The 23,940-nt window shown below is 41.1% G+C and overlaps 1 protein-coding gene across 1 annotated transcript in view; it reads left to right on the forward strand.

The window, feature by feature from the left end:
- ppan (peter pan homolog) overlaps window positions 1-22,455 on the forward strand; it is a 67,874-nt gene extending 45,419 nt beyond the window's left edge. The window contains exons 13-15 of the mRNA XM_060942237.1: window positions 1,929-2,013; window positions 16,446-16,570; window positions 20,518-22,455. Of these exons, the coding sequence (XP_060798220.1) occupies window positions 1,929-2,013; window positions 16,446-16,570; window positions 20,518-21,481 (1,174 nt within the window). The 3' untranslated portion in view covers window positions 21,482-22,455. The remainder of the gene's footprint in view (window positions 1-1,928; window positions 2,014-16,445; window positions 16,571-20,517) is intronic.
- Window positions 22,456-23,940: the final 1,485 nt, after the last annotated feature.

The raw sequence follows: 23,940 nt of genomic DNA on the forward strand, positions 1-23,940 counted from the left end.
CGTTTGACGGGGTTTTTTTTTTTTGTATGTTGTGATCAACAGTATCAAAAGCTGCACTGAGGTCCAGTAATACCAGGACCGATGTTTTGCCTGCATCAGTATTAAGACGCATGTCATTTATAACTTTAATCAGCGCTGTTTCAGTGCTGTGATTAGCACGAAATCCTGAAAGTTATCAAAACAGCTGTTTGATATCAAGAAGGCAGTTAATTGATTGAAGACAATTTTTTCAAGGATTTTCCCGATGAATGGTAGATTTGATATTGGCCTGTAGTTATTTAATACTGAAGCATCCAGATTATTCTTTTTAAGTAGGGGCTTTACAACGGCTTTTTTCAAATTCAGCCTAGTAGTAGAGTAGCCACTCAGTGTGTGTGACTGCTCATATACCCTATTGCATCATTTTGGTATTTTACTTATCGAAGCACAAATTTTCATCACTTATTTACATGATTGGTCACATCTTTTCAGGATTTCTTAAAATATGCCAAACAAATGATCAGTGATCAGTACATTAAGAAGAAACCTTTGTCACATGCACACTTCAAGCACAGTGAGATTCATCCTCTGCATTTAACCCATCTGAAGCAGTGAACACACCCAGAGCAGTGGGCAGCCCTATTCCAGCGCCCGGGGAGCAGTCAGGGGTTAAGTACCTTGCTCAAGTGCACTTCAGCCCAAGGCCGCCCCACGTTAACCTAACCACATGTCTTTGGACTGTGGGAGAAACCCATGCAGAGACGGGCCCCTGCCGACCGCTGGACTCAAACTCAGAACCTTCTTGCTGTGAGGCGACAGTGCTAACCACTACACCACCATGCCGCTAATAAGTTTCCATTTTGACTTGAGTGCTTATTGTTGCAATTTTAAAACCGACCCATCTTTGTAGTCCAGCCTGTATATTGCTCATCATTAAAAATCCTTTCTCCAGCTAAAACTTTTGTACATGTTTTCTGGATGGAGCAGCTTTTTTTCCCCCCACTATGGTATCCAAACTTAGAGGTGTTGTATTCCTTTCCACGTTTGCGAACACTCGTTCTTTTCTTTTCCACTCCTACACTGTGTCCTACAACTGGTGTTTCAGCAAAAGCAGATAATGGATACCAATTTTATAAAGTCTAGGAATGTCGAAAGGATATTAAACACTGGATGCTGGGTAACTTCCTCCTAATTAATTCCAACAAGACAGATCCTTCTACTCAGACCATAGGCAGCTGAAAGTAAGCTTTCTAATATCATATGTCGTAAAATTTCAGCTACATCACGTGCAGCAATGAAAGACTGCGATCATTGATTAGCGTCTGATCCAGGATGTATTCTCTCAGGATCAGCTCCAGATCCACTGCAACCTTGACTCGGAGAAAAGCGTTTATTGGAGATGAATAAATCAATAAACTGAGGGAATATCTTTTGGAAGCATGGTTCTAGAGATTTGTAGTATCCATGCGAAGGCACATTGAACCTGTTCTGGAGTTTTATGATGGCCCCAATTTCTCATCTCATCTCATTATCTCTAGCTGCTTTATCCTGTTCTACAGGGTCGCAGGTGAGCTGGAGCCTATCCCAGCTGACTACGGGCGAAAGGCGGGGTACACCCTGGACAAGTCGCCAGGTCATCACAGGGCTGACACATAGACACAGACAACCATTCACATTCACACCTACGGTCAATTTAGAGTCACCAGTTAACCTAACCTGCATGTCTTTGGACTGTGGGGGAAACCAGAGCACCCGGAGGAAACCCACGCGGACACGGGGAGAACATGCAAACTCCGCACAGAAAGGCCCTCGCCGGCCCCGGGGCTCGAACCCGGACCTTCTTGCTGTGAGGCGACAGTGTTAACCACTACACCACCGTGCCGCCCGTGTGGCCCCAATTTATAGTTTTTTAATTTTACACAAACGGAGACATGTGAGACACTACAAAGCGTCAACATGGTAACAAATACATCATCCAAAAAGAGGAAACCTTCTCTGGTGAAGAATGGGGTGGGGTGGGGAACAAACCTTCTGGTAAGACAACTTTAAAGTGCTGAAAATCTGCTTTAAACTTTAAAGTGCTGAAAATGTTTATAGCGAAGAAAAACGGGGTAAATCAGGACAAAGAGGATACAAAGTGCTTCAAGAAGAATAAGAAAAAGGAATGAAGGAGCAGTGTGTGATGGATGCCTTACACGTTTACGCTGCAGTTACTGCAGTTCACACAGGAAATGAAAAGTGTCACAGTTTTGAACAAAGTACATGTGAAGACTTGACACAAATATAGAGCACAAAGACTATCGGTATAGAATCCGTGACCAGGCTAAAGGTGAGTGAGGAGGTAAACTCAAATTGTCAGGATATTTATTAAAATTTGTGAATGGATCTTTATGAGATGTTAGATCTTTGATTTTAAAGTGTCCACATTTATTCTTCGAAAAACAGCATACAAAGGGAGGTGATCTGCAGTAAAACAGACTGCAGTTGTGTAAATGCCTTGGGGTCTTTGTAAACGAGTTTGATTTTTCCTCTGACTAATGCATATGACTGATCTCGGAGAAGTTTAGGAAACCTGCTATAAAATCTTTCAACTATATTTTTATTAAGAGAACCATTTAAAACTATATTACATTATTCACAGGGTTGTCACATTTAACTCATAGTGATTTATGAGGTCATGGTAATTACTTCTAAACTATTGGGTTAGATCAAATTATGGTTTGTGATCGAAATACAGCAACTTGTTGTTTTTGGTCCTTGGCACATTTTGCATAAAGAGTTGCAAAAGAGTGAGAGAAATTCCAATTCATATTGTGTGCTGACTTTATGCGTTGTTTTATCCCCTCACAGTAGGGTCTACTATTAAGCTTACAGGAAGTCTAGGAATTGGTTTTATCTGTGCTCACTTCCTTTGCACATCTTTCATCATTCTTGTACAAGTACATTCACTAACAGGACCTCGCTACATTCATAACAGACCTGATTCAGGTTTTGATTAATAGCATCAAAACTATCCATCCATCCATTATCTGTAGCCGCTTATCCTGTTCTACAGGGTCGCAGGCAAGTTGGAGCTTGCATAGAAACTACTGAAAGAAAAATGTTTTTTGCTCTCAACCTTCAGTGTCGTTTATGCGATATACACCGATCAGCCATAACATTAAAACCACTGACAGGTGACATGAATAACATGAATTATTCTATCCTATCGCGTGTTCTGATTGACTACTATGAGGATATCAGCTCATATACCGTGAGTAGAGAAAAACAAAACGGTGGAGCATGTTGCTGAACTAACCAAAGATGAAATAAAAACTGTACTTGAAAACAAACCCCCAAATATGGAATAGAAGTATTTGATGGTCAGAAGATGTTTGTTTTTTTCAAGAATTATTATTATTCTAGAATTTTTCACAAATTGCTCCTGTCATTTCGCCGGTTGGTTTACATTCTAAGCAGAAATTATTTTGTCAGACATTTTATGTAAAGTTTTTATTTAGCAAATTTGCAAAAAATAAAAATGCTCTGTTTCTCAAAATCCAGTGAATGTGGATCGAATAAAACAGTTATTCCACTCAATCTCGTCGTACATGGCTTATAGCCAACTCGGCACTACGCGCCTCGTCGGCTATCAGCTCATGTACGACTCGATTTCATGGAATAACTGTTAATTATCCCATTACAATGGCACCTGTCAAGGGGTGGGCTATACGAGGGTAGGTCGAAAAGTCCTAAGACAAATGAAAAAAAATCTGTATTTCAAATCAAATCAAATCAAATCAAGTTTATTTGTACAGCGCTTTTAACAATAAACATTGTCGCAAAGCAGCTTTACAGAATTTGAACGACTTAAAACATGAGCTAATTTTATCCCTAATCTATCCCCAATGAGCAAGCCTGTGGCGACGGTGGCAAGGAAAAACTCCCTCAGACGACATGAGGAAGAAACCTTGAGAGGAACCAGACTCAAAAGGGAACCCATCCTCATTTGGGCAACAACAGACAGCCTGACTATAATATTAACAGTTTTAACAGGTATAACCCTCAACTGTCCTCATGGGGCCGTCCTTCACAGGAGTGGGGTGATAAAACTCCGACCAGACACAGGGCACCAGGATGGATCAAGCAGGTCCGAGGGGCAGAAGAGGCCAGCATCTCAATCCCAGGATCAACATGTAACTCAGAGGGACAGATGGGGGGGGGGAGAGAAAGAAAACATGTTGTTAGGTATGCCCTAAAAATGACAAGTATTAAATCTGTGTGGTAGGCTCGCAGAGACGAGAGTCTTTACATCAGGCATGACACACAATGGCATGTTAATATGGTAAAAAAATATATCATGACCTGCTCTGGCTGGATGCTTGATTGGGTGATGGGAGCACACTCCTCAGCAATGATGAGATGCAGATGGGACCCTTAGGCCTGGCCAAGACAATTCAGTTACATTTCACCGGGTCTGGGACATGCGACAGAATGTCTGACGGCCGATTCCCTGCAGGCTACGATAGCCAGTCGAGGTCCCCACCGTCTCCACCAAAAGATTTCCTGTTGACTCCATGTAACTCAGAGGGACAGATTTGGAGTGGGGGGGGGGGGGGGAGAAAAAGAAAACACAGGTGGTTAGGTATGCCCAATGTCACCTGAATAAGTAGGAACAGTATACATATTGCACCGAGTACAAGCAGGGACTCCGGCAACTAACTATGACAGCATAACTAAAAGGAGAGAGCCAGAAGGTAACACAGGCATGAGGGAGCCCCGGGACATAAAGCAGCCAGCCACTGCACCGTCAACAAACTCGAGTGAGCAAGCGAGTGGGGACCGACAGCATCCATACATCCCAGTTTACCAAAACACTATGTCTGAGGACCCTCCAGATCTACTCCTTTACCTCATAAACACCATTAATAAAAGGCTTGACTAAACAGATATGTTTTCAGCCTAGACTTAAATGCTGAGACTGTGTCTGATTCCCGAACATTACTTGGAAGGCTGTTCCATAACAGTGGGGCTTTGTAAGAAAAGGCTCTGCCCCCTGATGTAGCCTTCACTATACGAGGTACCAGCAGATAGCCTGCACCTTTTGATCTAAGTAGGCGTGGCGGGTCATAGAGGAGCAGAAGTTCACTCAGGTACTGTGGTGCGAGACCATTTAGTGCTTTAAAGGTCAATAGTAGTATTTTATAATCAATACGAAATTTGATTGGGAGCCAATGCAGTGTGGATAAGACAGGCGTGATGTGGTCATATTTTCTAGTTCTAGTAAGGACTCTTGCTGCGGCATTTTGAACTAACTGGAGCTTGTTTATGCACTTATTGGAACATCCAGACAGTAAGGCATTACAATAATCCAACCTGGAGGTAACGAAAGCATGGACTAGTTTTTCTGCATCATGCAATGACATTAAATTTCTTATCTTTGCAATATTTCTGAGATGAAAGAAAGCTATCCGGGTGATGTTATCAATGTGAGTTTCGAATGAAAGACTGGGGTCAATAATCACTCCGAGGTCTTTTACTGCTGCACGTGAAGAAACAGAAAGGCCATCCAGAGTTACTGTGTAATCAGAAAACTTACTTCTAGCTGTATGTGGTCCTAGCACAAGTACTTCAGTCTTGTCAGAGTTAAGCAGAAGGAAATTTATAAGCATCCAGTGTCTAATGTCCTTCACACATTCCTCAGTTCTATTAAGCTGGTGTCTCTCATCAGGTTTTGCAGAGACATACAACTGTGTGTCATCAGCATAACAGTGGAAACTAATACAATGTTTACGAATAATATCGCCCAGAGGTAACATATATAGAGAAAAAAGCAGTGGACCCAAGACAGAACCTTGTGGAACACCAAACTTTACCTCGGTACGTCTAGAAATATCACCATTTATATCAACATACTGATAACGATCAGTTAGATAAGACCTGAGCCAGGAGAGGGCCATTCCCTTAACTCCCACAACATTTTCTAGTCTATCCAGAAGAATGGAATGATCAATGGTATCAAATGCTGCACTAAGGTCAAGCAACACAAGTAGCGAGACACAGCCCTGATCAGACGCCAACAGTAGGTCGTTTACTACTTTAACCAGTGCTGTCTCTGTGCTATGATGAGGTCTAAATCCTGACTGATATATTTCATGGATGTTATTCCTATGTAAATATGAGCATAACTGCTGTGCCACAGCTTTTTCAAGGATCTTGGAGATAAAGGGGAGGTTTGATATTGGCCGATAATTGGACAGCTGACAGGGATCAAGGTCAGGTTTTTTAATCAGGGGTTTGATAACTGCTAGTTTAAAGGATTTGGGTACATAGCCAATCATAAGAGAAGAATTTATTATTTTTAGAAGCGGTTCAATTACTCCAGGCATTATCTGTTTGAATAGATGTGTCGGTAAGGGATCTAGTACGCAAGTTGAGGCTTTTGATGTAGAGATTAATGAAAGTAATTCAGTTTCTTTTAGGGGAGTAAAACATTCTAACTGATGATCTGATACAGTTATATTGTTAACTACGAGGTCACTTTCATTGTCTAACCTTAAATTAGTAGTTTGAATTTTTTGTCGGATATTCTCAATTTTGTCATTAAAAAAATTCATGAAGTCGTTGCTACTACATACTGCAGGTGTGCATCTGTCTATAGTGGACTTATTCCTGGTTAATTTTGCTACAGTATTAAATAGGAATCTAGGATTATTTTTGTTATCTTCTATTAGGGAGGAGAGATATGTTGATCTCGCAGCACTAAGAGCTTTTCTATACTTCAGGAAGATCTCCTTCCACGCCAATTTGAACACTACCAATTTTGTTTGACGCCATTTACGTTCCAATTTTCGAGTGGTCTGTTTTAAAGTGCGAGTGTCATCATTATACCAGGGTGCTAATTTTTTGTCTCTGACCATTTTCCTTTTTAGAGGAGCTACATTATCTAAAGTATGGCGGAATGTTGACTCTAAGCATTCAGTTGCCTGATCGAGTTCTGCAGGGGCTGACAGTGACCCAATCAAAGTTGACAGCTCTGGGAGATCATTTATAAAGCTCTGTGCAGTAGTTGACGTGAAAGTACGTTTAATACAGTAGCGTGGTGAGGTGCATATATTATTACTCAGACATATTTTGAATGAGATGAGACAATGATCTGAGATAACTTCAGACTGTGGAAGTATGACTATATTGTCTACGTTTAATCTGAATGTTAGTATTAGATCAAGGGTGTGACCACCATTATGGGTCGGTCCTATGACATTCTGCTTAATCCCGACTGAATCTAAGATGGACACAAACGCTGTTTTTAAAGGGTCTTCTGGGTTATCAAAGTGAATATTAAAATCTCCGACAACTAAAGCTTTGTCTAAGGAAATAACCAAATCTGAGATAAAATCTGCAAATTCAGAAAGAAACTCAGAATATGGCCCCGGGGGCCTGTAAATAATAAGTAATGGAATTAACTGGGTAGACTTATTTTTCGAGGCTACATACATTATATGAGTATGAAGAACTTCAAATGTATTAAATTTATAACCAGGTTTGTGTGTTACACCTAGATAATCGTTATAAATAACCGCAACGCCTCCTCCTCTGCCAGTTTGACGAGGCTGGTGTATATAACTGTATCCAGGAGGACTCGCTTCATTTAATGCTATATATTCATTTGGCTTAATCCATGTTTCTGTTAAACACAGTACATTAAACTCCTGATCAGTAATGAGTTCATTAACCATTAGCGCTTTAGATGTAAGAGATCTAATATTTAATAGCCCCACCTTTAGATCAAAGGTGCTGGCAGCAGCTGTACAGTCAGTCTGATCTAATTTTATATTGATTAGGTTACTGGAACAAACTCTCTGAAAATTTCTACCTTTTTGTTGAGCTCGGGGAACAGACACAGTCTCGATGTAGTGGGCCCTGAGTGACGACTCTGTGCAGCTAGCAGACAGTCGGTTTAGCCTGTTCGTCTGCTCCCTGGCCTTGGCTCTGGATTGTCAGAAATTATCTAGGCCTGTTCTGAGACTATGACCTATGCTGCAGGAAATGAGAGCAGCACCTTCCCGAGTGGGATGGATACCGTCCCGCCCTAACAGGCCAGCAGTGCCCTCAAAATTAGCCCAATTATCTATAAAGCCCACACTGTTTTCAGAGCACCACCTGGACAGCCAGCAGTTCAGCGACCATAACCTGCTGTAAGCTACATCGCCACGCCGCATTGGGATGGGGCCAGAGCATACTACAGCATCGGACATCGCCTTCGCTAATTTAAACACCTCTACAAAGTTACTCTTAGTAACCTCAGACTGACGAAGGCGTATATCATTAGCTCCTGCATGGATAACTATCTTTGAGAACCTGTGCTTGCCTAGGACCCTAAGATTACCTGCTATGTCTGGCGCCCTGGCTCCCGGAATACACCTGACTAAAGCTGCTGGTGCCCCTAAAGGCTGAGCTAATTTCACGTGCCGTATGATAGAGTCCCCTATAACCAGAGCTCAGGGGCGATTCTAGCATCTGATCTTTGGGGGTGCTTAGCCCCCAGAGCTGACACCTGGCTTGAACGACAGTGTTTCCACGTTTATTCCGCATTTAGACTAGACTTAACTAGACAAGACGACTAGATTAGACAAGACTAGACTTATGCAATGTTTTAACAGAAGTTGACCCAATAAACTATGATATCTACACATTTACAACCACTGACACAAATATTTACGTTATATTTTTAACTAAACAAGACCTACTACTGCATTTGTAATGTTGGAGCTATTCATTTTGAACAGTGGTAATTGTTAATTAATGTGTTATTGTGTATTGTGTAATAATAGTGTGTATTATGATTTTACATTAGTTTACATTAGTTTATATTTTTTGTTATATTTTGATAGTGTTCTTTTGATAGTCATTTGTTTAATTGCTTGCTTCGTGCATGTACGTTTCAGATATAGTGCTATACACGTTTCAGACAATGACCAGGGTTTGGATTTGTGAATGATAAGCAAACGTAAACGCTATGTTACATTAAATAAATTGACTTACACACGGTGGTCTAGCACCGTAGCACTTGTACAGCTCTGCACAAAAGTATCTCGATATGGATGATAAATGTCGTTTTTATCATTCTGTTCATAGACCAGGGAACATCAATATTGCATTATGCATATTATTGTGTTGTGTTTAACAATTGTAACTCCAGTCCGTAGCTTCACATCTCGCTATGCCAGTAATACTCAGGTGCTACTTCGAGTTCCTCATCGGCGTGGAATCCAGTTAAAAAAAACACCATGTCGTAGAAAGCACTCGCACGGACAGGCAACCCAATCAGAGGGGACGCAAGGAGGAGAGGTATTTTACTGCTCATACAACTATCACGTAACAGGTGAATTCAAGAACACACACACACACACACACACGCCCGCGCACACATTTATTGCGCAGTGCGCAAGGGCACTTATTTCTGAAAATTACGTCCAAAAGCAGTGTTTTTGAGGGTGCTGAGCTAGGGGGTGCTGAGCTCGTTTTTGGGGGTGCTTGAGCACCCCCCAAAATAGGCTAAACACGCCCCTGCCAGAGCTCTTTCAGGTTTCTCAGTGGGTGCATCACTAAGGAGAGCAAACCTGTTCGACACGTGACGCGGAGAGGCGTGGTGCTCCCGTGGGCGAGCCTCAGCGGTAGCTTTGGCTCTACGCTTATGCCGCCGAGCCGTCACCCATTCGCCCCGCTGTAAGGGCTCTAATGCCGGAGTTGGGGGATTGCTAACTCCACCTAGGGCGTCCAGACTTTCCCTAACAGAAACTACACTGTTCTCACGCTCACTAACCTGCTCTAAAGCCTGGACACGCGCTTCTAGCACTGAAATCTTCTCCGTCAGAGAGCTAACTAATCTGCACTTATCACAAGTAAAGCTAATAGAGCTATCGCTAGTGACGGAGGAAGAATGACTAAACATCCTGCACTCAGCACACTGAACAGGCTGAAGGGGTGCCATGATGAAAAGATTCACGTACCTTAAATGAAGATCTGTTGATATTAAAGCAGATCAGATGGCCTCCGCTTGTGGACTTTACACAGGAGGAGAGAAAAAGAAAGCTTCCGGTCTCGGCGTTCTTCCGAAAAAAGAAAGAGAAAAAACCGGAAAAAGGAAAGCGAAAGTGAAAAGTACAAAAATGAAAGCGACAGTATAATAAAAATGAAGACGATACTGGAAATTTATTTATAGAAAAAAGTTAAAAAAGGATTAGTAATTAACGCCGGCACTCGCGGGAAAAAGGACTCGGCGCGAACAACTTTGTATTTATGAAAATAACAAAGCTATTTCTCTACATATCCTCCATTTAAGTCTAAATACTTCTGCAAGTGATGTTTCCATTGAAGAATTCCTTCTTTGTATTCCTTTTTTGAATTCTTTTGAATTCCTTTTGAAATTTTAACATCGGTCTTAGAACTTTTTGACTTACCCTCATATTAGGCAGCAAGAGAACAGTCAGTTCTTGAAGTTAATGTGTTGGAAGCAGGAAAAATGGGCAAGTGTAAGGATCTGAGTGACTTTGACAAGGGCCAAATTGTGATGGCTAGATGACTGGATCTGAACATCTCTTTTAAAAAAATGGCACACCTTGTGGGGTGTTCCTGGTATGCAGTGGTTAGTACCTACCAAAAGTGGTCCAAGGAAGGCCAACCGGTGAACCGACGATAGGGTCATGGGTGTCAAAGGCTCACTGATTCGCATGGGGCACGAAGGCTAGCCCATATGGCCCAATCCCACAGAAGAGCTACTGTAGCACAAACTGCTGAAAAAGTTAATGCTGGTTAAAACAGAAAGGTATCAACATTAACTTTTTCACTTCACCTGTCAGTGGTTTTAATGTTATGGCTGATCGGTGTATAATAATAATAATAATAATAATAATAATAATAATAATAATATCAGACTAAATTAATGATTCCGGATGAGTTAGAAAGAGCCATTTTCAATATTTGTAGGAATTTCCACATTCTGAATTTTATTCATCTTCTACCACAGCAAATTGCCAATGATTACAATTTAATTTGATTTATTAAAGAATAAGTCACACTTTATCTGTTTATAGCTACATGTAATGTTGTGGAACATTCTCACTTACATTATAGTATTATTACCAGTCTCTCTCTTTCTCTTATTTTTGAAGTTAATATGACAAAATGCGCAAAAAAATAAATAAATAAAAATTGGGATGAACAAAGGACAGATATTAATGCCCAGGGTTTTAGAACCGGTTGTTTAACAAGGGTGTGATGGTCAGATGTCCACAAACTTATGGCCATATACAGTGGTGCTTGAAAGTTTGTGAACCCTTTAGAATTTTCTATATTTCTGCATAAATATGACCTAAAACATCGTCAGATTTTCACACAATTCCTAAAAGTAGATAAAGAGAACCCAGTTAAACAAACAAGACAAAAATATTATGCTTGGTCATTTATTTATTGAGGAAAATGATCCAATATTACATATCTGTGAGTGGCAAAAGTATGTGAACCTCTTGGATTAGTAGTTAATTTGAAGGTGAAATTAGAGTCAGGTGTTTTCAATCAGTGGGATGACAATCAGGTGTGAGTGGGCACCCTGTTTTATTTAAAGAACAGGGATCTATCAAAGTCTGATCTTCACAACACATGTTTGTGGAAGTGTATCATGGCATGAACAAAGGAGATTTCTGAGGACCTCAGCAAAAGTGTTGTTGTTGCTTATCAGGCTGGAAAAGGTTACAAAACCATGTTGAAAGAGTTTGAACTCCAACAATCCACAGTCAGACAGATTGTGTACAAATGGAGGAAATTCAAGACCATTGTTACCCTCCCCAGGAGTGGTCAAGCAACAAAGATCACTCCAATAGCAAGGCGTGTAATAGTTGGCGAGGTCACAAAGGACCCCAGGGTAACTTCTAAGCAACTGAAGGCCTCTCTCACATTGGCTAATGTTAATGTTCATGAGTCCACCATCACGAGAACACTGAACAACAATGGTGTGCATGGCAGGGTTGCAAGGAGAAAGCCACTGCTCTCCAAAAAGAACATTGCTGCTCATCTGCAGTTTGCTAAAGATCATGTGGACAAGCCAGAAGGCTATTGGAAAAATGGTTTGTGGATGGATAAGCCCAAAATAGAACTTTTTGGTTTAAATAAGAAGTGTTATGTTTGGAGAAAGGAAAAACTGCATTCCAGCATAAGAACCTTATCCCATCTGTGAAACATGGTGGTGGTAGTGTCATGGTTTGGGCCTGTTTTGCTGCATCTGGGCCAGGACGGCTTGCCACCATTGATGGAACGATGAATTCTGAATTATACCTGCGAATTCTAAAGGAAAATGTCAGGACATCTGTCCATGAACTGAATCTCAAGAGAAGGTGGGTCATGCAGCAAGACAACGATCCTAAGCACACAAGTCATTCTACCAAAGAATGGTTAAAGAAGAATAAAGTTAATGTTTTGGAATGGCCAAGTCAAAGTCCTGACCTTAATCCAATCGAAATGTTGTGGAAGGACCTGAAGCGAGCAGTTCATGTGAGGAAACCCACCAACATCCCAGAGTTGAAGCTGTTCTGTACGGAGAAATGGGCTAAAATTCCTCCAAGCCGGTGTGCAGGACTGATTAACAGTTACCAGAAATGTTTAGTTGCAGTTATTGCTGCACAAGGGGGTCACACCAGATACTGAAAGCAAAGGTTCACATACTTTTGCCACTCACAGATATGTAATATTGGATCATTTTCCTCAATAAATAAATGATCAAGTATAATATTTTTTGTCTCATTTGTTTAACTGGGTTCTCGTTATCTACTTTTAGGACTTGTGTGAAAATCTGATGATGTTTTAGGTCATATTTATGCAGAAATATAGAAATTTCTAAAGGGTTCACAAACTTTCAAGCACCACTGTATATAGTGTAGCAGACCACATGGTATAGAATATAAGTTCCAGAATACAGAAGTAGTTTTGCCTAAATATTTCACTATTTATGAATAGTCACTATAATTAACAGCGAAATTTAGGTCAAGATGTAAAAGACTCCTCGCCTCAAGTGTTCATTTTGCAGTCAAGAGGCTCATGACCACATTTTACTGTATCATCTTGTAATTGCATGCTGAAAACCTCAGTTTCCTTAACAGATATAGCATTTCTATTTTTATTAAGGGTGAAGCTATGGCCTAATAATGATGAACTTTGGAAACAAAAGGTCACTAGTTCAAGTTCCTGTACCAGTAGGAATGGCTGAAATGCCATTGAGCAAGGCACCTGACCCTTAACTGCTGCTCTGGATATGTTGTATATCACTTTGGATAGGAGGCCATCAAAATATTACAGATTACCAGACCAGTTCTGAATATAGAATGTAATTTTTTTTTTAGAAACTTGATCTTTTTTTTTGAGAGTAAACCATGAAATGAAAATATTACACTGACTGTATTAATAGCAGGGGAGGACTAGATCTTACAATGTCTTTGTGTGGCAAAATATTTACAATAAAAATAATAAATCGTACATTATGACTTGTTAAGTATGTAAACTGACGTTAAGTCAAGTCACTTTATTTCGACAGCACGTTAAAAACAACAGGCGCTGACCCAAAGCGCTTTACAGTCGAGGCAGGCCCGGCGCCATGGGGGGGGGGCGAAAGGGGACGTCGCCCCCTCGTGGCTACAACCCCGCCCCCTCAACGGACACTCAGATCACTTAATTGTTTTCTTATGAAAATATAATATATTATAGACGTATTAATAATTTGCATTTTCAAATATGAAATATTAAGTGGTTGCACATTGCACAATAATACATTTCACATAAATCACTACTAAAACTGGCACAGTAGAACAAATCTGATTGGTTGTTATGATTCTTACGTTGCAATCGTAGAATTCAACTGTATTAAGGTAGGATTATTTCAAAAAGCCTGAATTTAATATTAACCCTGTTTTAGACATATGTATCAATCCTAACTACTGGGGACTAGTTATTGTGGGTGTATGTGTGAAATGCTGACACAGCCGCGCGCACACAGACCTGTGATAAGGACAAGGGTCGTGCGGGCGGGCGGGCGGGGGTTTTACATGCACACTTACAAGTGCACTGTCTCTGCAATATCCTGTAATATGCAGTCAGTTTACGGGAGTATTTCCCCCACCGAATTAAACGAATTCAATCACAATATTGTGAATCCATTTTCTTTCTTTGTAGGCTAAGTTTATCTCCGTTTATGTTGGTGTATGTGTTCATATATGGTCCGCTTTGTGCGCAAATAGCGTAAGAATATGTGTCGTTGACGTCACCCCCCATGCAGCGGGGGTGAAAATTCATCACTTCAGAGTGTTTTGTCCCCTACACGCCTAAACTGGGATCGCGGATTAAGTGGTTAGCATTGACTCGGTGCGAGTCAGGAAGGCTATTACTGGTGCAGCCACGTCTGTTAATTTTTTTAAATTATGATTTTGGCCGCCGAGCCAAGTACCTTAGACTTGCATTGACGTTTTGTTTTCATGCCGCGGAGCTATTTGTATGTATTTTAAATTTAAAGGACTTGCCTGTAGGTTTGTGTGTGTTGTTTTATGTTTGGCATCTAAATTGACCGTAGGTGTGAATGTGAGTGTGAATGGTTGTCTGTGTCTATGTGTCAGCCCTGTGATGACCTGGCGACTTGTCCAGGGTGTACCCCGCCTTTCGCCCGTAGTCAGCTGGGATAGGCTCCAGCTTGCCTGCAACCCTGTAGGACAGGATAAAGCGGCTAGAGATAATGAGATAATGATAATTGATTATACACAGTTAGAAAACACTAGAACTAAAATTACAATTAAAAGTGAACTTGACAAAAAAAATGAAAACATGGAGCAACCTCAGACTGAATTAAAAGCAAGAAAAAAAGGTGTGTCTGACTTAAAGCTCATAGGCAACGGTTTTAATTTTATGCACATTTGAAACTATATGCTAAAAAACCCTCTGTAATTTTCTTCTGGTCCCAAGAAGTATTGTTAATAAGTAATAATTAAAATAAGTTAGCACGGATCGTGGCGAATTTCTGGTCGGCTATTTTCGTGACCACTTGGCGCATGATGTCATTTAACTCTTGACTTGACTTGAAATTGAGGGGTAAAGTCAACTTTATTGTCAAATATGCCATACATGCTCGACATACAGTACAGATGAAATTTCAGTCCTCTCTGACCCACGGTGCAAACAGGCAATGCAATAAATAAAAATAGAATAATTGAAAAAAACAAACAAACAATATAAACAGTAAACACTCTAGATAAGAACTAGACATAGACTAAACATTCATAAACAGACAATATGTATGACGACCCTCCCAGATAGCAGAGGGACGTTGAAACGGTGCCGATTCTTGTTCAGAATGGTCGGTTTCCGTCATAAGTCAGAAAATCAACGCTGAAACGGCGCCGTGAAACGTCGATTTCTCCGCCGTCGGAGAAGGTTGATTTATCACTGTTGAATCACCGTGGGTAAAGGTTGATCTGTCGACCGTCAGAGAAGGTCGAATATACGATGTTGAACCATCGTCACTTTTGCCGGCCAGTTTTCAACATTGGTAGGATGATCGAGCAACTAATTGTTCAGAATATAAATTCTGGGCTACGGGCCCAGATGGTGATCAGAGGGTTCGTTCGATATCCCCCCCCCCCGGACACACACGCCCCTCAAGATTACTCAAGATTTATTCATTTGTTCATGTCCGATGAATATACATTGATTCACAATTAAATTTACAATATCAAATCCAGACTAATCAAAAAAGAAAAGTAGACTAAGTGAGGACGAGTTAGAAAAACGGGTTCATTTCTCCTATGTTTATGTTTACACGTTTTGTTCAGACTGCTTTACACCCCAATCCAGTGGGTGGCGACCCTATGTATATCCCATAATGACGACATATGACGCCGGCGTGTATGCACCATAATGACGACATTTGACGACTCTGAATTTGCCTCGACATATGTAGAGGGAAACAAGCTTTCTGATTGAAAGTTGTAGTAATCATTTATTGTACACCATTTGACATGAATTCTTCATGTAAAATGTGAAGATTGGTTTTCTCACAGGTATTACTCACCTTTCAGACACTACCTGTGAGTTGGTGAATGTTGAAACATAACTTTGAGTGATTTTTGTATTCTGTGTCATGCCCTCTTTTCAAAAATGTATGATATGTCATGATTGTTTCAACATAATGAAGGAGAAAACTGATATGAACAAAACCTTGTCTTTAGACCTTTTTTTCTTGTATGTTCTAAGGGTGAACAGTACATACATATACAACTGCTTTAAGGGGTAAAGAGTTAAGCCAGACAAACTGCTTGAGTTGAGCCCACTTCTGTTTACTTACCGTACGTTGCTGTTCAGCTTGAATGCAGATGTGTGTTCAGGAATTTCCAAAGAAAAAACATGCCTTATTGTTGTGCAGTGAACTATAATAACGGGACCGGTTCAGGAAGAAGTTTTTACCTTTTTCCGGAAGAGGAGACGAGGCAGAGAGAGTGGATTGTGTGCGTGAAACAAAATCAAGCAGTCAAAGAAGAAACGGACCAGCAACGCTCAAGCAAAAAGGAGAAGATTGGAGGTAAACATTTTTGCAATTGACAAGTCAAGAATCCTGAGGGATCCTGTACAATCATTGTGGAAATGAGACAAAGGGATATTTCCTCTCTCAGAGTTGGCTATACAGTAAATAGTATAATGCCGCGGATGGCAGGCTAATGTGGCTCACCGGCGCGCTGTCAAGTAATCGTTACCTATATACACTAGGGAGGGCGGTTTAATTATTCTTCAAAAGGGCTCTTATTTAATATTACGACAAAAGTAGGAATTTATCATAATTACCAGGATAAATCGTTTGGGCGCGAGTCTTGTTGAGGTCCGAGGTCACCGTGATCAGAGTCGGCCGAGTCGCTGTCCGATTCCGAGGCCGCACGGTCAAACCAGTGAGCCACATTCACTGATTGCTTCGCAACAGCCATAGGTTCATACATATATGGTTTCACCTCTCGATATTCAATTTGGAGAGTTCCTACTTCAAAATTGCTCTCGCTTTCAGACATTTTTCACAACCTCTCACGACCAAAGTCCGTACATGTGCGCTCGGTTCGCAAGTAAACAAAGAGCTGCTCCCAGTCTGTTTGGCTTAAATGACGTCATGACGACGGTCCCCTGGCGGTGAAAGTGCGCATAAGTGAGATGGAAACAACCCTTCGGAAATTGGGCAAAACAGTATATTTTAACCGTTTTATTCAATTTTAGGGTGCAAATTAGACACTAGGAAGATTGAATTCGCTTTTTGGGTCGTTCTTCTCGACAATAAAGTTGATATTCTACGTTTCACCTCCAACCATTGCCTATGACCTTTAAAGTCATGTGGTAGAGCAGGCTCTAATGTGGGGTGGGAGACTGTTCCAAAGCCTGGGGGCAGCAACAGAGAAAGCTCTATCACAGGGGCGCTGTTGGGGGGGGGGGGGGGGGGGGGGGTAAGTTAGGATGATTCTAAGGGCCCAGCATTGACAGAGGGCCCTCAGAGGATAATATTAACATTATTACTATGTGTAAGTTAATTTAATAAAAGATTTTTAATAATTTTGTCTCTTATATTGAGTAAATACAACAACCTTCTGGTTTGGTTTTCCATTTTCCGCAAAATTATTAGAATAGATAGTCTTTATATTTTACCCCTCTCCCTATTCATTACATGGTACAGTCTTGTGTAGGCAGAGCCAGAGTGTGACACTGCGTTAGGTTTGTTGCTTTCCAATCCAGCACTAACATTAGTTGCACATGGGAGAAACAGAATTGATGCTGAACCATCAGTAGATTGACACCATCGTGAAGAAGTCAGGTTACCAGAAATGTAAAGGGGGGGGGCAATATTATATTCTTTCAAAAGGCCCAAAATTTCTAGCAGCGCCCCTGCGCTATCACCTTTAGTTTTGAGACGTGTGAGGGGAACAGTGAGGAGATTTTGTAAGGATGACCTGAGTGACCTGGGGGCAGAATGTCTGTCTATCTGTCTGTTGCCATCCTCACAGTTGAGGGTTGGCGATCCAGGAAGTTATCAACTAGCTTCCCTGAATTCTCTTGGGTGATTATAGCACACGAAAGGAACCCAAACCCAAACAGGGTCAATGGCACACCACTAGATGGCATGTGGAAGAGCCACTCAAATGGCTGAAGGATGGCATCACTCGGCAAGTCAGTTGTCACTGTGGGGCAACTTCTATACCTGTCAGGTCTGTGGCACTTTTGTGCACCACTTGGCATCAGGTCTGGAGGTCCAGAGAGACAACATGATGGGGGCACGACATCGTTTGTCTACTGTGCAAGGTGCTTTGTTAGGAGAGGAGAATAGTATACAATAGCTCGCAGAAATGGAGATTTCATAGCGGCTCGGCCGGGCCATTCGTGCCACCGCTGTGGGCAGCTCTGTCGCTCTGGTGCGGGCCTCGCGGCCCATCTGTGTTTCTGCGCATCCTAATGACAACGATCGTGTAACAGCAACAGCATGCTGAGATCATTTTTTAATTTTCAGCAATGTACCTTTCTTCCTTTTTATAGTAATAATGTCAGAAACCCCAGATTACTTAACACATTTAAAAAGTGTGATTATTTCAGTATTTTCAGCATCATCAGTATCATCAATCATGTAAGTAGAGTAGTATCCTCAATAACAAAAGAAAGAGCAAATAATGTGAATAATTGCATTTGTTCTCACAGGAACCTTGTACGAAGTTCTGGCTCCAGCTCACTCACAACCTGCAATGGATAAATGGTATCGAGAATGAATGAATGAATGAATGAATGAAGTCAGACAGACAGATATCTTTATTTCATACTAAACACTAAAATTTACAAATGACAAAAACATAAAACAGACAAATAGTATGATGCTGGGGGCGGCACGGTGGTGTAGTGGTTAGCGCTGTCGCCTCACAGCAAGAAGGTCCGGGTTTGATCCCCGTGGCCGGCGAGGGCCTTTCTGTGCGGAGTTTGCATGTTCTCCCCGTGTCCGCGTGGGTTTCCTCCGGGTGCTCCGGTTTCCCCCACAGTCCAAAGACATGCAGGTTAGGTTAACTGGTGACTCTAAATTGACCGTAGGTGTTAATGTGAGTGTGAATGGTTGTCTGTGTCTATGTGTCAGCCCTGTGATGACCTGGCGACTTGTCCAGGGTGTACCCCGCCTTTCGCCCGTAGTCAGCTGGGATAGGCTCCAGCTTGCCTGCGACCCTGTAGAACAGGATAAAGCGGCTACAGATAATGAGATGAGATGAGATGAAAAAGTCAGACGAGGCACAAATACAATCAAACATTGACAAAAAAGGAAAAAAACAATGAGAAATCTCATCTCATCTCATTATCTCTAGCCGCTTTATCCTTCTACAGGGTCGCAGGCAAGCTGGAGCCTATCCCAGCTGACTACGGGCGAAAGGCGGGGTACACCCTGGACAAGTCGCCAGGTCATCACAGGGCCGACACATAGACACAGACAACCATTCACACTCACATTCACACCTACGGTCAATTTAGAGTCACCAGTTAACCTAACCTGCATGTCTTTGGACTGTGGGGGAAACCGGAGCACCCGGAGGAAACCCACGCGGACACGGGGAGAACATGCAAACTCCGCACAGAAAGGCCCTCGCCGGCCCCGGGGCTCGAACCCGGACCTTCTTGCTGTGAGGCGACAGCGCTAACCACTACACCACCGTGCCGCCCCCTCCTTTAAATCAAATATTAAATTTACCAAAATTAGTACGAGCTGGAGGCAGAGAATAACTTGACCTCAAGGCCAGCCTGGTATTGTATTTGTGCCTTGTTCTGACACTTAAGAAAAAATTATCAAAAAAAGAAGGCAAAACATTTGTGTTGAATTTATACATAAATATAGAATTACAATATAAGACTATATCACAAAATTTGAGTGATATAGTGGTCATGTTGTGTGAACATAAAATAAAGGGTTAGAGGGCGGAGCTTGCATCCACACAGCTGATTCGTCAATTGCTCTTAATCACCAATTGCTTTATGTTGAATTTTTGAGTTGTGGTTCGTGTGAATTCCTGTGCAGTCACACTGTTAGAAATAAGGGTACAGTAAGAGTCCATTTCTGTCTCCCAAGGTACAATCTACACTAATGTACCCCCAAGGCTTGTTATTGGACCTCAAGGTAACTACCGTATGTGTACCTTTTTAGGACCAAAAGCAGTATTTAAAGGGTACCTTAGAGGATATTGCCAGAGGGACAAGCTGTTGTATTCCTAAAGGTACAATAATGAAATTTATTTTCTGAGAGTGCACCATTTAGAGGCTAAACCATTCAGAGGGTCATTTAATCACGCTGACCATAATGCTTGGGCTTGTTCAGGTCCGGCTTTGTGTTATGATTTCAGTATTTTCAGAATATATAAAGTCCATTACTTGTTTGCAGATTTTCTCGGCATATCATTTGAAGTAACTGGAACATTTCTGATTGTCAGCTGATACCACATGGATAGCTACATTTCTATATTTCTATTGTTGCAGGAGACACCATAAAATGGAAGCGAACATGAACAGCAGTGGCAGGGACAGCTGTAATGGTACATTTTCAAAGGACCTGTTACCTCCCATCTACGCTGCGGAGATGTGTGTGGCGCTGGTGGGGAACATACTGGCACTGTGGCTGCTTGTGACTAAGGAGAGGAAGAACTGGCACACGGGAGTGGTGTTCTCCTGCAACCTGATCATCAGCGACATCTTTTATGCCCTCACTCTCCCCCTTCTGATTGTCTACTATTCAAAAGGACGGATATGGGGATTTGGTCAAGGTCTCTGCAAATTAGAGCGCTTCCTCTTCACCTGCAACCTCTATGTTAGCATTTACTTCATCATGTGCATCAGTGTTAATAGATATCTGGCCATCGTTCATCCCTTCTTCACTCGCAATCACGTTCGCCCAAAGCATGCCAAGATCGCCAGTTTGTTCGTCTGGATCTTTGTGGCAAGCATTTTATCTCCAATCCTCTATTATTCAGGTGTCAATAAGGAAAGATGTTCCTTATTTGCAAACTCAGAAGGTAAATTATACAAGTATGTCTACAGGGTGTTTGTTGCTGTTCTAGGCTGCTTGGTCCCATTTGTAGTTACTTTTGCATCCTATTTTGGTGTAATATGGGTGGTTTTTAAAAATGAAAATATCACCTCATTGGAGAAGAAAAAAGTGGCTCTGATTGTGAGTTTAGTCTGCATCCTGTACACTGTGTCTTTTGTCCCCTATCACATTCTGCAAATATGGCACTTTAAACTGAAGGACGCAGGTCGTCGTAATTGTTATGTGCGTAATGGACACACTGTATCAAAGGCATTAGCCTGTGTGAACATGTGCCTCCATCCCATCCTGTATATGGCTGTGTGTGACAGTATCAGGACAATGCGCTGTAGAAGGAGCTCAAATGGACCAAATTCACAAATCCAACTGGAGACCGTTCATCAACTGACCGTGAACTGAAATCCAGAGATTGAGATTGCAAATTGTTTTGTTTTCCTGCAAGAATTTGTGTTGATTTTGGATGTATGTTTCCTCGATGTCAAAATCTTTTTAAGATCATCCAATCAGAGTGCTAGCAGCGAATCACATGACCACCTGACGGTTTCTGAAATTTTCAACAAAGATGGTGGCATCTCCAGCAGTGGAGCGAAGAAAAAGAGAGACGACATATCTTTTTATGCCAATAAGCTGTTCTGTGTCAACCGAAAGTGGTGAATTTACCTCAACAAATGCTTAGAAAACCAACAGACATCTATTTCTATGTGCTCAGGTTGTAATTAAGATCGATTTTTTTTTCAGCTAAGTGTAAACTGCCGTTAGCTAACCACCGCTCCATACAGATCGAATGGGATTTCGCTAACTAGCGGTGTTTTTTGCTTACATAGTTAGCTGAAAGTTATTGCTAGCTATGTAAGGATAACATTAGCTCTCTTGCGTTAAGTTAAAAGTGATAGGCAGCTCATTTTTTTTGGGGGGGGGGTTTAAGTTGTAATAGAGATTATCTAACTTATCGTCTGATGTAATTCACATCATGACTACTTGTGGAACCCGAGGGCGAAACAGTACAATCTTCAGGATCTAAAAAAGAAATAAAGCCTTTCAGTAGCTCTGTCACTCGCTTTTCCTCCTCAGCAGCATCTCCTGGCCCATGTCCTTTTGCCGAGATGAGAATTAAACGATAATGCTTTTGTGATGTATGTGTCAGTTATTAGTTATAGCATATGTGATTGAGGCTCATAGCATTTTCAAAGAGATTTAAACAGTGTTTATTATTAACAGAATAATGTGGTTATTTTTACTTACAAATGATAAAATAATGGCGGATTATCTTTTGACCAGAGTATCTCTTCAGTTTTGTTCCAGAAGTGATACTAACTTGAGCGAAATAAAGGCTGAAGCCAAGGCAAACGAGACAGATGCAAATGTTTGTGTCCATCTTCGCAGTGTCTGTGTCCCTGGCAATAGATCTGCTCTTATCTGATTGGTTGTTGCAAATTGTCTGTTGCCCTAATTAGTTGCCCTGTGTCTCACCTGGTTGCCCGTTGCTGGCAACATTGCCCAAAAAGTTGCCTCGTGTATCATCACCATTAGACATTTAAATGTTAAGGTGCATCAACAGTATGACTGAGACTGTAGTTTATTATCAGCACTGTTGTGACTCTAACATGCTTGTAGTGCTGAATGACCTCAGTGTCACTGCTGGATTACAGATATTTCATCAACGACAAAAAATGCACAGCCAACAGTGTTGCTGTGGTCTGAAACCATGCAAAAAAATTTTCATGACCTAGATCATACAGAGTAGCTGTGTACGGTGACAGGGGGTAGTAAGGGAGAGGATGTGAGCAAGTGTTCAGCTTTTGTAAGGCAAGGCAAGGCAAGGAAAGTTTATTTATATAGCACATTTCATACACAATGGCAGTTCAATGTGCTTTACAGAAGCAAAAACAAAAACAGTAAACAATAGAGAAATAAAGTTACATAAAATAATTTTAATTTTTAATCTAAAACAATTAATTAAAAGAATTAAAAGAAAATAATAAGAATTAAACAACAGTAGAACTAAAATAATAAAATGCCAAAAAGAAAAAAAGGAGAAAAAGAAAAAGAAACCAGCGGAATAAAATAGAATAAAATTAAAGTAAATTTAAAACATGCAGAGAAAGTAAAGATTATAAAAAATGTAAAAATATTAATTATTTAACAGAAAGCATCTGAAAACAGCTTGGTCTTTAACCTAGATTTGAAGCTGCCAACAGCAGGAGCATTTTTAATGTCCTCTGGCAGTTGGTTCCATGGATGTACTGCATAGTAGCTAAAAGCTGCTTCACCACACTTTGTTTTAACAACTGGTTTTAATAGTAAATTTTTCTGTTGCGATCTGGTAGATCTGATTGGGTTAGGCCGCTGCAACATATCAGAGAGGTAATTGGGCCCTGTACCATTTAGAGATTTATACACCAGCAGCAATGCTTTAAAGTCAATTCTGTGGCTTACCGGAAGCCAGTGAAGGGACCTTAGAATTGGAGTAATGTGCTCTGTTCTTTTTGTTCGTGTGAGAACCCTCGCCGCTGCATTTTGAACCAGCTGAAGTCGTTTGATGGTCTTTTTTGGCAGGCCTGTGAAAAGGCCATTGCAGTAATCAACCCTACTAGAGATGAAGGCATTTATTAGTTTTTCCAGATCATTTTTTGACATAAGTCCTCTTAGTTTGGAAATGTTTTTTAGGTGAAAAAATGCCGTTTTAGTGATTGCTTTCATGTGACTGTCAAAGTTTAGCTCGCTGTCAATGAAAACACCAAGATTTTTAACCATTTCTTTAGTTTTAATCCCTTTTGTGTCAAGAATAGTGGTAATCCTGAGTCTTTCATCTTTTTTTCCAAATAGAATTACTTCTGTCTTATCTGTGTTCAACTGAA

The sequence above is a fragment of the Neoarius graeffei genome, chromosome 16, assembly GCF_027579695.1.
Source record: "Neoarius graeffei isolate fNeoGra1 chromosome 16, fNeoGra1.pri, whole genome shotgun sequence".
Lineage (NCBI taxonomy): Eukaryota > Metazoa > Chordata > Actinopteri > Siluriformes > Ariidae > Neoarius > Neoarius graeffei.